Genomic DNA, 16,070 nt, shown 5'->3' with positions numbered 1-16,070 from the left:
TCATCCCCAAGGATGTACGTCTTCATTTACTCATTCTTGCATTCACCAAGTAATACTTACGGACATCTGTTACGCACGACGTTGCACTTGATGGTATGGGAAGATGACACACAGCTATACATGACAGGGCCCCACCTTCAAAGGGAGCTTTCAAGCCAGCTTTAAGTACTAAAGTATGTCCTACGGATTGACATAAGGACTGACATCGTCATAGGCAGGGCTGAGGTTAGAGGCGATTTTTCAAATAATTCAATTATAGAGATGCGCATGGTCTTGTCTATTTCGATTAGCACACGGGGAAGACAAGAGAGTCACTGAAGCTATAGCACCGAGGACCCAAACTACGAACTTGACCCATGGGCTTGTGTGGAGACTGAAGGAAGGCATGTACAACCCACTAAAGAAAATCCTGGTGGCTTGATTAGTTACATAGTTTCTGAATTGTTCTTGCAGAAATGTAACAGAGATACTATGTTATTTTTTTAAGTTATTCTAAAAATCAGCATAATTAATTAAATGAAAACTAGAGTAGCAGCTCTCAAAGTGTGGTCTGAGGACCTCTGGGGATCCCCAAGACCCTCTCAGGGGGTCTACAAGGTCAAAACAATTTTCATAATAATATTAAGACATTATTTGCCCTTTTCACGCTCATTCTCTCATGACTGTAGACAGCAGTTTTCCAGAGGCCATAAGATATGTAACAATGTCATTGCTCTGACAGCTAATACGTGCTTGGGTACTCTTGTGCTATAAAAATTTATCAGTTTTAATTTCTCATATTGTAAATATTGATAGATACAACTCACAGAAACACAAGCCTTTTGGGTCTTCAATTTAAGTGTAAAGAGGTCTGCACCCCCAAAATTTGAATTAGGTTACAAATTCTGCAAGGGTAAGATTGTGTCTACTTTACTCTTGGATCCACAGCTGCTAGCACATTGCCTCACAAATGGTCCACACTTGGTAAATATTTGCTAAATCAATGAATGACTGCCAAAGTATATACGTAAAAATACTTTTAGATAGAGACAGCAACACCAAAAAGTGGCCTTATTTTCCTCTGTTGCTTTTGACTGGTTACCAGCGTTGACAAAAAATGGTCCCCGCATTTAGTACACCGTGTACATACAGACTATTTCCCGATGACACAGGCCATAAATGCCTAGTCGCTTGGCCAACATCCTACGTTTTCATTGATGGTCTTACAATCCCACCTGCTGATTCTTCCCCAGGACACAAGCAAATGTCTGGCAGAACAGATGGTCCCTTTGCTGCACCGACAGAGTGAAATCTTGCACTTTATTAAGAAAGCAAGAAACAAAAAAGAAAGCAAGCAAGAACAGTTCTCACAAGCAACACCCTTCCCCTTCCCCCACCCAAATCCTTCCTTTAATGTAAACTTGAAGAACAATAGTAACCACAAATAGTAACGTCTTCAGCTGGAATTGTCGTCTCTTTCATATACCCGCTATACCAGATGAAATTAAAAATAAATAAAAGTGGGGACAGAAGCACCCTGTTTTTGTAAAGTGTATTTGTTACTATATGTGCGTAAATAAAAATGTGGAATGATTAACACTATGTCAACAGTAGTTATCTTTGTTTTATTATTTTTTGTTGTATCTGACTTTGTAGAATGGCATGTATTTCTTATCAGAAAAATTAAAATAAAGAATAAAATACAAAGGTTAAAAAAGATAAGGAACCGCTATCTCGAGGAATAAAGATGTGGGCTGCCATAAGGACCATCCAAACCAGACAGGGTTAGCTTTTTTTTTTTTTTTTTTTTAAGGATTTTATTTATTCATTCGACAGAGAGAGATCACAAGTAGGCAGAGAGGCAGACAGATAGAGAGAGAGGAGGAAGCAGGCTCCCCACCAAGGAGAGAGCCCAATGCGGGGCTCGATCCCAGGACCCTGGGATCATGACCTGAGCCGAAGGCAGAGGCTTTAACCCTCTGAGCCACCCAGGCGCCCCAAGGGTTAGCTTTTTAACATGGGGGCCAGGGCTAAGGAGTCTGGCTCAGCAGGTCTGGCAGTATCTGCATTTTGAAACTCTCTAAGTGATTCTGATGTGGTTCCTAGAGTCTAGGGACTACACGGAGACCTACGGGTTTACTCCATTGCCTTGACCATTAATGAATGCACTCATGGTCGCTAAGAATTAGTAAGATATTGAAAGAAACATAGTACGATTTTGCTATCACAAGATCACGCTTCTAAAAGCCAGGGAGGAGACGGATAATTTTGCTCAGGAGCTAAGGCATCTTGCAAGGACACTGCCTCTGCTTAAGGGTCTATGACTTCTGCTTGTGCTGAGCCAATCACATTAGTCTGTTACACATTTGGAAAGGAGAAACCACGAGATAAAGCCTGCCCATGGGAGCTTCAGCAGCTGAAGCATCCCACAGGGCTGGGGCCCAGGAAGCCCCCAGTGACTAAACAGCCTGGGCGCAACGAGTCAACAGAGGAAACTATCTGGGAGGGGAAACCAGAGGAAGGAGTGGGAGATGCAGAGTGTGCCTGGGTCCTGCTGACTTTCCAGTTTCTACTGTCCTCTCACGAGGCCCTACTGTTCTATGGTTCTCCCACGAGCTTCCTCTTTCAGCTTTACAACAAAATCCCAATCATTCTGGATCCAGCTTGCACAGGCTGTAGCTCCTTGCTCTTCTTAATTACTAAGAATAGGAGGACAGTGCGGCATGTGAGGATAGAACTGGCTGTCCAAACCAGGGATCTTTCAAGAGGAAAGAAGGTGTCAGGCTGATGCTAGGACAGCAGGTATAAATAAACCAGGATTGTTTGGCAACAGGCTCTCTGGTCATCCTTGGGATGGGAAAAGTGATTTGGGAGACCCAGCTTGCACGCCTAACCCTACCCCTACCTCTCCATCTGGCCTCTGGCAAGTCAATTTTCTACCTTTCCTGCAGCACATTAATATAAAGACAATTTGGTACCTACCGCCATCTATTTTAAAGCTGATAGGGGCTCAGTTTCCTTGACTATAAATTAACAGATTCAGTGATGTTTCAGGTTTTTTTCTTACTCTAAGGTTCTAGTCTTCACAACTCTGAAAAGAGGTAATTCAAGGGATGAGGTAGACAGGCAAGAAGAAGTCTTTTAAGATTACATATAGTTGATCCTTTTTACATAAACAGACATGAAGATGTTTAACTAATTCGACTTTAAAAAAAGAAGACCCCCCACATATTCACCATTAATGTTATTTGGTTAAATCACCCACGATTAAATTTTATTTCTTGAGGCCTTAGCAGAATAGCTCCAAAGCTCTATGGCCCCTAAAAGAGGCCAGCTGCTCCTGCTTGCCCAGAGTCTCAGGTCCCAGCCAAGGATAAAGTATATTTGTCCCATTAGTCTCATCCCTGACATCCAATGCTGTCATCCTTCCTTGGCCGGCGAGTAGGAAACATGCAAACAGTCTCTTTCCTTCTCACTGGTTCCCTTGCCAGAACTTTTCTTTTCAGCCAGCCCGGACTCTGACCGGCTCTGCATTCCCATTTCTGGGAGATGTTCAAACCATCAGTGAATTAAATTTGTCTAAGGGCAAATTTAATATTCTGAGCTGCAAAGCCGCTCTGGAACAGAGCTCACGTGCCTATGTCACAGAGTCCTGGAAGTTTGCAACGAGAAGGAAACTTATCTACTACATAAGCTTCAACTCACAGATGATAAAATGAGAGCTACAAACAATAACAACTGTGAATATTTGGGCATTTTGCAAGGTGCTGCACTGGATGCTTTATGCCAATCCTTTCATTTCATTCCCGCAACCAGCCTAAGGCCAGTGTCCTTATTACTCCCATCTTCTACATGAGAAACCGAGCTTTTGAGGGATTCAGTATTTGCTCCTTGGCTGGCTCAGCTTAATCTCAGTATTTGTTAGCAACAGAGAAAAAGAATTTTAGCCAAGGTCTGCTGATTCCTAGAACACCGTTTTTTCGACTCTAATGACCGAAAGGGAGGCCACAGGCATTTATTGTGTACCCACCATGGACCAGGAACTGTGCTAGGTGCCAGGACAGCTGGTGGGCTTAGCAAGGGAGACATAGCATAAAATTCTGCCTTTCCTGGCTCTGGGGAGATGGAAAGGTTTCTGCAAAGCTCTGTCTTCAGGGAAGTCAAAATGCTTCAGGGATGCCGGGGTGGCTGTTAGCTGAGCCTCCGACTCTTGATTTCAGCTCAGGTCATGATCTCAGGGTCCTGGGATCAAGCCTGGTGTCAGTGTCCGGCTCCGGGCTCAGCACGGTGTCTGCTGCTCCCTCTTCCTCTGCTCCTCCCCCTACTTCCACTCTCTCTCTCTTTCAAATAAAAAAATAAATAAAATCTTAAAACAGGGGGTACCTGGGTGGCTCAGTGGGTTAAGCCTCTGCCTTCGGCTCAGGTCATGATCTCAGGGTCCTGGGATCAAGCCCCACATCAGGCTCTCTGCTCAGCACGGAGCCTACTTCTCTCTCTCTCTCTGTCTCTGCCTGCCTCTCTGCCAACTTGTGATCTGTCTGCCAAATAAATAAATAAAATCTAAAAAAAAAAATCTTAAAACCAAAAACAAACAAACAAACAAAAAAGAAAACCCCCAAAAGAACACTTGACAGAGAAGGTCCAGATAATGCTCAGAATATCCCTCAAGAAGTGGGTGTGGGCAAACATAGAGGGAGACATTGCTCGGCCTGTTTTGCAACTGAGAAAACTGAAGCAGAACCAATTGTTGGGACTCGCCCAATAGAGGCGGTCGGTAAACAAGGGAGGCCCAGAATGGAACCAAACTGTCTCGGTTCCTTCCAATCCATTCACCAGCCAAAATGTAAATCTCCCTTTAATCTTGACATCTCCCCGCAAATCATTCCAATAGAAATTATGTTACCACGCTTCTCAGAATGAGCTAAACCTCCTCTTCTGAACATCACCCTTTTCCTCTCTTCTCTTTTTGATATAGACAAGACAGGCCATGGATAATCTTCACATGAAAAAACAAAAAACAAAAAAAACTAAGAAGTGGGAGCATCAGAGTGGACTTCGTTACAACCCTACTAAGGTCAAGTTATGAAGGAATCGTTCTGTAATGACCCCTCTGGCCATGATGGTGGCAGCCATGACTGACCAGCTGTCCCCTGCTTGGACCGTCTGGGGGCCGTCCACATTAGCTCTCTCCGTCTCCCAGTGGCACACACAGGCAGGTCCAGGGTTCATGGGAAGCTTATACAACATGAGGAACCCTTTCTAAGCAAAAAAAAATTTTAGGATACAGAATCAGATACAGGGTGTTGGAAGGGCCTGTGCGAGGGCCTGCGGCGGGAGCTGAGTGTGCTCCACAGTAAACACACCACCGAGCTTGAAACAGCAAACACCCTCGCCTTCCCAAGTAATGAGACGGGGCTTGGGGAAGTTAAGTCACTTGCCCAGAATCAAAGCGCGTGCAAATGGTTAAGGTCAGGATTCAAACTCAGGGTGTCTGACTTCAAATCTCATGAATTTTGTCTGTATTCATACAGATTCTAACAAAAATAAAACTTCTTTACAAAGCACTAATTATATTCCATGAAAATTACCCATTTTCCCCTGATAATGTTTATAGCCTCTCTATTCTCCTGAGTTGTTATTATTCCCATTTGCAGACAGGGAAACCCAGAATCAAGGAAGGTTAAGCACCTGGCCCAAGGGCCCCCAGCTAGTTCCTGGTGGAGCCAGGGTCCGTGTGGAGGAGTGTGGACGGCAGAGTCCCACTCTCTGTCCCACTCTCCCATGTTTCCATACTACAGGTGACCCCGGAGAGGAGAACGGTAATGACGGTAATGCGTGACATCTGGCTGACTTGCGATATTCCTGCCCACTGAAACGAGCTCTGTCATTCGATTTCACATGCCACGCTGCTCCATGTTCCCTCACGGGGTGAGGGAATTCTGAAAATCCACGTCCCCTGTCCTATACTGAATTAGTCTGATCAGAGTCTATTCCTTACAGAGAAAACCACATACAAAAGCCGATCACCAAATATCAGTGCAAAGTCAAGGCCCAGGCAAGCTGCCTCAAGGCCACCTCCCTAGTGCCCATGAAAGGGGGACCCGCAGAGCATCCGAGGGCTGGTAACATCTGAGGCGGGGTGAGACCACTCACCTCCCGGAGCTCCCCTGAAACCACCTTTTAAAGCCACACAAGAAGATTCACAGACTGACTATAATTGGATTGCTTCTCACGCTGGTCACCCAAGCCAGAGATTATATCCTTCAACAATCTCGCCGTGGATCTGCAGGTAGCCAGGAATACAGAAGACGGTATTGGGTTTTCCCTTGACTGTGGGTGCTCAGGAACAACAGCGGTCTTCGGGAAGCTCAGACAGTGAGCTTCATCTTCCCACTATAACATGAACTTTAAAATTAAATTGGGTTTTACCATGACTTTTGCCTTTTAAAATTTGCCTCCAGCTGCCAGATTCCAAGTCATTGATGGCTTTTGGCAACCTCTGTTAAAGGAGTATGTCTGTTGTCACCTGAACGAGACAACTTGACTAACCGGGAGTTCAGGGATCAAACTGGCTTTTTAGTCCAGGTGACAGCAAGTGCAAACCAGTGGGACAGATGAAGCATGGGGCCACGGTTCTAACGAGGAAGGCTGATCCAGTGATTTTTTTCTTTCTTTCTTTCTTTTTTTTTTTTTTTAAGAAAAAGTGATCCCAGTAACTCTCTCTTGTTCCTCTTTCCTCTTTCCACACAGATTGGTGGATGTGGGTGAAAGGCAGAAGGAAGGAGCCCCAGGAAGGTCAAATGACTCAGAAGTCTTCCAAATGACCAGCTCTCCAGCCCACTCATCTAGGGTAAGAGACAGGCTCCGATTCTTTCAAGAATCTAACTGCGTCCTCGCCTGAAGCTTATGGTTATTTAAGAAAAGCACGAATCCGTGATGAGACAAAGCAACCCAGGCCCTCGCGATGAGATGCCACAGGCTCAGTCGGGGGAAACCAGCACAGACTCTGCGGGACTGAAATGTCACCCGGCCCGAGGCCTGGCCTCCCGCCCAGCAGCCGGGCCCAGCCCAGGCAGGCGCGAGCGCCGCGGACCGCAGGGCACCGCCGCTCCGCATCCCGGCCCCGCCGCTCCGAGGGCTGCAGCGCGCGGCGACAGACCCGCCCCGGCTCGGTTTTGTTTTCTCATGACGTGGGAGGAGAATGTGTTTGGGCCGGATAGAGACTGGGGCGTAGGCAGGGAGGACGCGGAGGGGGAGGCGAGCGGTAGAAGGTGAGGGAAAGCCTCTCGGAAAAGTCTAGATGCGCAGTTCCAGCTCATCCTCCCCATCCTTCTTTAACGCTTTCCCATCCGCCCAAGAACATAAGCCATAAAGGAGGAGGGCTGCGGCCCGGGGGTCTGCCGGGGAGGACGGTTCCCTGCACGAGGTCCAGCACGGGGGGGGGGGGGGGGGGGGGGGGGGGGGCTGAAGTGTCCCCCACCCGACCCGGGAGCGCGCACAGCTGCCCGCGCGCACACACACACACACACACACACACACACACTCACGCGCGCGCGCGCGCCCGCTTCACCTTCTCGATCGTCTGGTCCACGGCCTTCTGGAAGACCCGGGCCACCAGCAGCGTGACGCTGGTCACCAGCAGGAGCAGGGACAGCGTCCCGACGGTGTAGAAGCAGCACCTGCCCATCCCGCGCGCCGCTCCCGGGCCCGCCCGCCCGCGACCGCGCGGAACCAGGGAGGGGCCGCGGCTGCGGCGGCCTCGACACCCGCGACCCTGCGGCGCCCGCCGTCCCCGGCTCCGGGGCTGGGCTCCCGGCTCGCGTGCACCCGGCCGGCCGCCGGCGAGTGGGACGAGCCGCTTCGCTTTCGGTTTCCCCGGCTGGGGCAGTCGGGCGCCCGCCCCGCGCGGTCGGGAGGGAGAGAGGGAGCGCGCAGGGCGGTGACGCTGGCCGGCCCGGCTCGCCGCTGCAGGGGGAGGCGGCGGCGGGCGAGCAGCTGCGCGGGGAAGCGGGCGGGGCGGAGGCCGGGCCCGCAGTCATGTGCCCCGCGGCGGCCGCGGCGATTCGGCCCCCGCCCGCCGCGCGCGTCGCGGGCCGTCCCCGGGGCTCCCCGGCCGCAGCCCGGCCCAGCCGAGCCCCCGCCTCCGCGACGGGCGCCCCGGCCGCCCCGGAAAATGGCCTGTGCTCCCGGCGATGTGAGCTGCGGGCCTGCCGAGGGCCGGGCGCCGGGGATTCGGGGGGCACCAGCGTGGCCCGCTCCGGACCGGCGCTGCAGGGACAGCTCACAGCGGTTCTGCTTTCGTGGGGTGCGCGCTGAGATGTGGGCGCACAAGCCCGCTCTGTCCGGCGACCGAGGACCCCGCAACTGGACTAGATCTCGGAGGATGTGAAGGGCTTAGCCCGTGTGGGGTGTGTGCAGGCAGGGAGAGCCGTTTCAAAGGGAGGAAAAACGTGTGCGAAGACCCCGGGGGTAAAAGAGGTCGGATGGAAGGAGGAAAGGAGGACGTTGCGTCGAGGCTCAGGTGTGCAGGATCTAAGGTGGGGGGCGGTGTTGAAATGCGCTCTGAAAGGCTCTCAGCGTCCGGTAGAAGAGCTGGGACGTTACCCCTCAGCAGTGAGGCTCAGGAAGACGCGTCAAGCGGGTGGGGGTGACGTTGTCCCTATTGGCTTTGCTCACCGTCATGTCCCAGGCGGACAGGCTAAAGCTCGCACAGCCCGAACTCAGAGTTCGTGGGAAGAATGTCAACCGCGTGCCGGCCGTCGTGAGGGGCTTTCACGCAGCCATTTATTTAATACTGCCACGTCGTGACTTGGTGGCTGTCTGTCCCACTGCCCCCAAGAGCAGTGCCAGACAGGAACACTCTGCAAGAGACTGACACGCAGGAAGCCGGACCCGGGATGCAGCTGTGAGCTCTGTAGAGAAGCAAGGAAGGAGGGTTATGTGGAAGGACGCTTCTCATGCCCTGGGGCAGCTCTAAGAAAGTAAGAAAGTTCCGAGGGGGGTGGGGGTGGTGGTGTCCTCAAGCCCCACTGGCCTATCCCAGGAGTCCAGCATCTCCCAGGAGTAGATCTCTTGGACTTAGTCGTGGCTGGGAGCAGCGCCAGGTGGCCTCTGCACCGAGCCAGGGATGAGTATCAGAGGACAGATTTCCGATCTCGGGCTCTGGGACAGATGCACTGGTCGGTTATGCTCTGCATTGGAAGATCCGAAAGGTACATTTCCCTGGTCACCATAATGGTATGATTCCTGTTCGACAAGAAGAAACCGTGGCTCTGAACGGTAAGTAACCTAACAAGCTTGACCGGTTGCTGAATGTTGGAGCCTGTCTAGACAGGAAGGCAGGCCGGTGTCCTCCAAAGTCCCTGCTTTTTCTGCCCTGTGCATTGCTGCCTCCCAGCTGCCGTCCATGAGAATCTGCAGACAGGCCATTCAGCAGGGGGACTTGGTTAAGGACTCAGTGAGATGCATTGAAAATGGTGGCAGATTCTTCGACACTCCGTCTGTTGAGAGGTGGGATCTATACCTTGTGCCTTCGAATTTGGGCTGGATTTAGTGATTTCTTAAACCAATGTAATATGGAGAAGTCACATACTCTGGAACTTCTGAAGTCAGATCATAAATGCCTCGCAGTTTCTTTCTGCCTGGGGCGCCTGGAAACGGTTGCTTTTGGAGGCCCTGAGCCACCTGAAGGTCTAGCTACCCTGAGACCTTTATGCTGGAGAGAACACAGGAGAAGCCATTGGGAGATGGCCTGAGCCTGCAGGAAAAGAGATGCGCCCCCAGCCCCTTGCTGTCCCCAACCATTTGAGTCATGGGCCCCAGACATATGGAGCAGAGTGGTTCTTGCCTTGCCTTACCTGAAATGCAAAATAGAGGATTGCTGTTATTTTAATCCGCTAAGGCTTAGCCTAGTGTGTTACTCAGTTTTGGGTACGGGGAACAGATCGTAAGGGCAGGACTGAGCCGGGACATTGACAGTGACCGTGGTACCCACGCCCAGCTCTCCAGTGAGAGCCCCAAGGGGGCTGAAGGGGAGAGGTCTGGGGTAATTCAACCCTTCCAAGCCTCATGGCCACAGTGCCTCGGTGGTCCCAGTCTTCATGCGCCCACAATCAGCAGCCTTCCCCCCCACACACCTGCCACGGTAGTGCTCTATTCTGCCCCCCATCTCTGCTGTAGATTCCAGCCATCCGTCTCAGCTCTCCCTGTCCCCCGCTTCGCTTAAGAGACCACGTTACACCCCTAGCCCTTGCTCCTCCCCTGCCTGGGCAGTGGTTGGAGGCTCTGCAGTCTGTGTGTGTCCTCTCCCTCCCGAACTAGAAAAAAGATTCGGTAACCTTCCTTCCTGAGTGTTTGGCTCCTGGCTCCCAGCAGCTCATGCTCAAATTGAACCCTTCCTCCCCCATGTCTCAGACTAGATTTTCTGTTTGCTAGCTCTATCCTCGAGAGCAAACTCCATGGCTAACACCCACTCCAGGGCTGGGCCACCAATGCCGGGCCACTCTTCCTTTTCCTTGTCCACTGAGGTTCCTTTTGGCCTCTTATCTGGGCCAGTAGGGGAGTAACAGACCATGCGGACGGAGAGATGGGCCCAGACGTGAGAACTACATCTTGGTGTGGGGAGGGCTGCTGAACAAGGGTGTCCGACTCTGCTGCCCTCAGTTTACCTTCCCTTTGAGGCTCTCTGGCTCAGGCAACACCACTCCATTGTTTCCATCATGTCAGGCGGCTGGTAAGCTGCTTCCCCTTTAAAACTCTGGTCCAGACTAGACAAAAACCTCTTTCTTGGTTCCTCTTAGCATAGCTGACCAGACTAGCATCTAAAAAATGCACTAAACACTAACAAAAGGACCTAATTACAGAAAATATAAACAGCTTTAAAAACAAAAAATCCATGTTCCCCAAACAGCAGTCTGTAATCCCACAGCAATGGCTGTCGTACCGTAAAGAGATGACACGGCTTTTTAGTGCCTGGTCTGGCTGGCTTTCTGCTCAGTCCTCTCTTCTCCTCCACCCCATGGCGGCTACAGATAGAGACGATGCCCCCAAGCTCCCACATTCCACAAGCTTCCCAAAGCCCCTTAGAAATTCCTCCTTATTTCTGATCTATGGGACACTGCCACTGCTAATTGGCATGATTAAGTCTGTTTTTGTGCTCTAGAAGCATTTCCCTCTACAGGTGAGACTCATCTCTACATAGGAGGGGTGGTACACAGGCTACTATCCCCCTGATAACCACTCTCTTGAGGGGGAGAGGGCCTGGGAGATCACTGCCGCTACTGGTTAGATGCGGAGGCTGACGCCCTGCTGGGAGACAGTCAGGAATTTTCGACTCTATACCTAAAGTCAGGAGAACAGGAATTTGAGAAGGACAAGGGCCCTTATGATCACATACTGGGGCCTTCTGCAAAACTCACAGTCATTCAAGACTCAGAAAGAGAAAAAACTTCCTTCACAAACTCTAAGAAAGGCTCCAGGACAGCAGACTCTGAGACCAGAGAAGCAAGAAGGGCTCTTTGCCCCCCCGCCGAAATCTAGACCATTTATGTCTTCAACAGAGGTTATTGGGTAATCACTGTGTACTTTTATGTTAAAATTATTAATATGCTAAGTGTAAAATTTTATTTTTTTAAGATTTCATTTATTTACTTGGGAGAGAGAGAATGAGCACTCAAGAGAGAGAGAGAAAGAAAGCATGAGCAGGGGGAGAAGCAGAGGGAGAGGGAGAAGCAGACTCTCTGCTGAGCAGGGAGCCTAATGGGGACTCGATCCCAGAACCCTGGGATCATGACCTGAGCCAAAGGCCGACGCTGAACGGACTGAGTCACCCAGGTGGCACCCAAGTGTAACCATTTAAAGTACACCCAATTTTTACAGGTAGGACAGACAAACTCCAAACGTGACTGTGAACGACTCTTCCTTTGTAGGCTGCTGCCGCTCCTACAATCCGAGGTGGAGTCTCTCCCCATCCCTTAAATCCGGGCTGGCCTCGACCTGCTCCAGCCGGCAGATGTGGTGGAACTGACGACTGTGTGCCAGTTCCCAGTCTAGGCCTTAAAGGGCCTGGCAGCCCCTTCCTTTCCCTCATCGAGATCCAGCTCCCACGGTAGAAGCTCGGAGAGACCACTGGGTGATGAGAGGCCACGTGGAGCGAGACTCTGGAGAATGAATGAGAGGCCGTCAGGGATGTCATAGCCCATCCAAACCCCCACACACTAAGGGGAACAGAGATGACGGGCTGTCCCTGCAGAGCCCTACTGGAACTGCAGCATCGCGAGTGCATGAACGGCTGTGTGTTAAGCTGCTCAGTTTGGGGGTAGTTGGCTAGGCCATGGTAGACGAAGGAAACAATTTCTGTCTCCATCCTTCTGCTCTTACCGGTCACTGCAAACTCCTAATATATTTTTTTAAAGATTTTATTTATTTATTTGACAGACAGAGATCACAAGTAGGCAGAGAGGCAGGCAGAGAGAGGGGGAAGCAGGCTCCTCGCTGAGCAGAGAGCCCGATGCGGGGCTTGATCCCAGGACCCTGGGATCATGACCTGAGCCGAAGGCAGAAGCTTTAACCCACTGAGCCACCCAGGCGCCCCAAACTCCTAATATTTAAAGAATTCCTTTATGACACAACTGACAGCTCCTGGACTAGAGATTTTTTGTCCTTTATAGGTCATACTCTGAGCACGGCAGAGCAGATGGAATCTGAGGCTGTCCGTGGTCCCGTCTGCTACCTCTTCCAGCCACGAAACCCTGTGTCTTCCCCGTCACCGTCTTTGCAGCCCAAGCTAGGGCAATCTTTTCTAGTTTGTTTGGCTTTGGCTTTGGTTTTATTCCGCTTGGGGTTGTGGAGAAATAAGGAACCCCCCCCCCTTCAAATCTGTGTTTCTTTTCTTATTCCTCTAAGGATGTGGAGTTTTTGAAACATGGTAACTGGAAAGCCACAACCTATTTGCTTTGTTCTCATCCCTCCCCTGAAGCCACAAACATAGTCTCTTCTGAGAGAATGTGTGTGATGGTGGTGGTGGTGGTGGTGGGTTTGGCGGGGCAGAGGAGCGAGGGGGAGAAAAGAAACAGTGGGCAAAAATGGTTACTATGTCAACAGCATTTATCTGTGGCCAAGCGGGGTGCCAGACACTAGACCTGCATTACCTCTCTGAACACTGGCCATACCCTGTAAAGTAGACGTGGTGTCTCCATTTTAAAAATGAGGACACTGAGGCACAGGCAGTTTGACCAAGTAGTTCAAAGTCACGTGGCCAGTGAGAAACACAGCCGGTGCTGAACCCACGTCTACCAGACATTAAGCCTGGCTCTTTGCCATAACTCCTGGGTAGAACTTCCTGTCTGGGGTTTTCTGAGGGAGAAAGACTGCAGTGACGATTGATTTAAAAAAAAAAAAAAAAAGGGACGCCTGGGTGGCTCAGTTGGTTAAGCAGCTGCCTTCGGCTCAGGTCATGATCCCAGCGTCCTGGAATCGAGTCCCACATTGGGCTCCTTGCTCATCAGGGAGCCTGCTTCTTCCTCTCCCTCTGCCTGCCATTCTGTCTGCCTGTGCTTGCTCTATCTCCCTCTCTCTCTCTGACAAATAAATAAATAAAATCTTAAAAAAAAAAAAAAAAAGCTGTGACAGTACCAACATTCTCAGCAACGTGGGCAACCAGGAGGGGCGGTGGGGTTGGCATTAGCTGTTTGAGAGAGAGAACATCTCTGCCTGCCTGGACTTGGTGTTGGACGAGAAACACAATCCAGGAAGGAGCTGCAGGTTCCCCTCAGCCTCAGGGTAGCTACAAGTAAATTTCCAACGTATGCCCGGATGTGAAAAGTATTACAATCTGTTCTCATTTGAGGTTGTTTGATGGTACTTTCTAGAAGCAAATGAAGTTTGAGTTGCATTTGTTTTTCTTAATCCTTTTTTTTTAAAGATTTTATTTATTTATTAGTCAGAGAGAGAGAGAGAGTGAGCACAGGCAGACAGAGTGGCAGGCAGAGGCAGAGGGCGAAGCAGGCTCCCTGCCGAGCAAGGAGCCCGGTGTGGGACTTGATCCCAGGTCACCGGGATCATGACCTGAGCCGAAGGCAGCTGCTTAACCAACTGAGCCACCCAGGCGTCCCTTTTTAATCCTTTCTATTTACTTATTTGACTGAGAGAGAGAAAGGGAGCATGCCGGCATGCAGGGGCGGGGCGGGAGGGCGGGTGGAGGGAGAGGGAGACATCCTCAAGCGGACTCCTCCATGAGCACGGATCCCAACTTGGAGCTCTTTCCCAGGGCCCTGAGATCATGACCTGAGCAGAAACCAAGAGCCACACGCCCAACTGACTGAGCCACCCGGTGGCCCTTGGGTTGTGTTTGGACACTGCTCAGCTCTACGTGGCACCTGATGAAATACGAGGTCTGATTCCTGCACATTATGAAATCAGGGCTAAATAAGCAACATTAGAGTTTACGGTTATTGTTTTATAATTTATTCCATGGGTAGAAGTTGTTTTAGATGAAAAAGTCAGTTTTACTCAATATCTGTCTCTGGGTGGGGAGAGAGTCGGGGGAGCAATGGGGAGTGAAGAGGGCTCCGCCCGAGGATCGGAACAGTCCTTGGCAGCCCCGGGTGGTAGAAAGAAAATGTCTGGCTGACTGGAGAAGGGGCTGTGGAACGGGCTGCGGGTAGGGGTTAAGGTGCTAGATTCTGGAAAGTCTAAAAATAGGACCTGTCCCTCACCTGTAACCTAGAGCCACATCCCCCGAACCTCTTTGAAATTATCACCCAGAAGCCTCCTGTGTGAATACAACACCAAGAAAGATGGTTATTCAGTTAACTTTACGACTGGTTTAGAAACATTTCCAGTTCCTTGATAAATAACCAGATTCTCTCTTTTTAGCTTTAATGAAGGATGTTTTAGAATATTCATGACTAGTGACTGCTTCAGCTGCATTGCAATCTGTGGGGAGCAGTACTGTTTTCCTGCGTTTCTAATCAAGCCAGAGGAGATAAGGATACTAATCACACTTTTTTAAAAAGTTAAATATAGCCTTACCATATGTTCCAGCAACTCCACTCCTAATTTATACCAAAAGGACTAAAAACAGGTACTCAAATATTTGTACATAAATATTCATAGCAATACTATTCACAACAGCCCAAGGGGAAAACAACCTGAATGTTTTGGCCGATGAAAGGATAAACAAGATGTGTTACTTAAATACAGTGAAATATTACTCAGCCACTGTACTGATACATGCTACAGCACGGAAGGGTCTAGAAAATAGTGCTAAGTGGAAGAAGAGAGACACCAAGGTCATATATTGTGTGATTCCATTCGTGTGAAGCATCCAGAATAAGTAAATCCATAGAGATAGAAACGAGACTGGGAGCTGTCAGGGAGACAAAAGTAATGACTGCTTGGTGGGCACAGGGTTTTCTTTTGGGGCAATGGAGTTTTGGAACTAGATAGAGATGGTCATTGTACAACAATGTAATTATACTGATGTCACTGAATTGTGCACTTTGAAATGGTTGGTTTTATGTTATGTGAATTGCACTTCGGCAAAAGAATACAAATCACATTGGAATTTTATAAGAAGATGGGAGAGTTAAGAAAAAGATGTATCGATATCAAACACTCCCAGGGTGGTTTTTTTTTTCCCTTTTACTTTCTCATATACCATTTGATTTGAGGGATACTCACTCCTAGAAGATCTTTTGAAAATCCAGTAATTGTAAACAATTCTAGAAAGTTCTAGAATCTTTTATCTCCAAAGTGAAGATAAAAGGGATAACCAGTTATAAATACATTCTCTATTAATGTAAGGAGCAGGACTATCCAAGAATGTGTGTTCACCTGGGGTCAGCAGGGACCCCTCCAGGGTTTTTCTCTTTATAGGGGTTGATCCTAGGGTCTAGAAAATAGTGTGCTAAGTGTAAGAAGAGAGACACAAAGATCATATATTGTGTGATTGCATTGGTGTGAAGCATCCAGAATAAGTAAATCCATAGAGATAGAAACGAGCGTCAGGATCCCTACTCAGCGGGGAGCCTACTTCTCTCTCTCCCTGCCACTCCCCCTGTTTGTGTTCTCGCTCTCTGACAAATAAATAA

The 16,070-nt window shown here is 49.6% G+C and overlaps 1 protein-coding gene across 3 annotated transcripts in view; it reads right to left on the bottom strand.

The window, feature by feature from the left end:
* LOC111149179 (scavenger receptor class B member 2) overlaps positions 1-7,841 on the bottom strand; it is a 72,534-nt gene extending 64,693 nt beyond the window's left edge. The window contains exon 1 of one of the 3 annotated variants that reach the window (XM_022506121.1): positions 7,550-7,841. In XM_022506121.1, coding sequence (XP_022361829.1) covers positions 7,550-7,666 — 117 coding nt within the window. In that variant the 5' untranslated portion in view covers positions 7,667-7,841. The remainder of the gene's footprint in view (positions 1-7,549) is intronic. The other 2 variants (XM_022506120.1, XM_022506118.1) reach the window with 2 other exon arrangements.
* Between the last annotated feature and the right edge of the window lie 8,229 nt (positions 7,842-16,070).

This window comes from Enhydra lutris, unplaced genomic scaffold (genome assembly GCF_002288905.1).
Source record: "Enhydra lutris kenyoni isolate GAN:26980312 unplaced genomic scaffold, ASM228890v2 scaffoldscaffold21, whole genome shotgun sequence".
Classification (NCBI taxonomy): domain Eukaryota; kingdom Metazoa; phylum Chordata; class Mammalia; order Carnivora; family Mustelidae; genus Enhydra; species Enhydra lutris.
The sequence above is the reverse complement of the archived record's forward strand: the minus strand, read 5'-3'. Positions and strand labels throughout refer to the sequence as shown.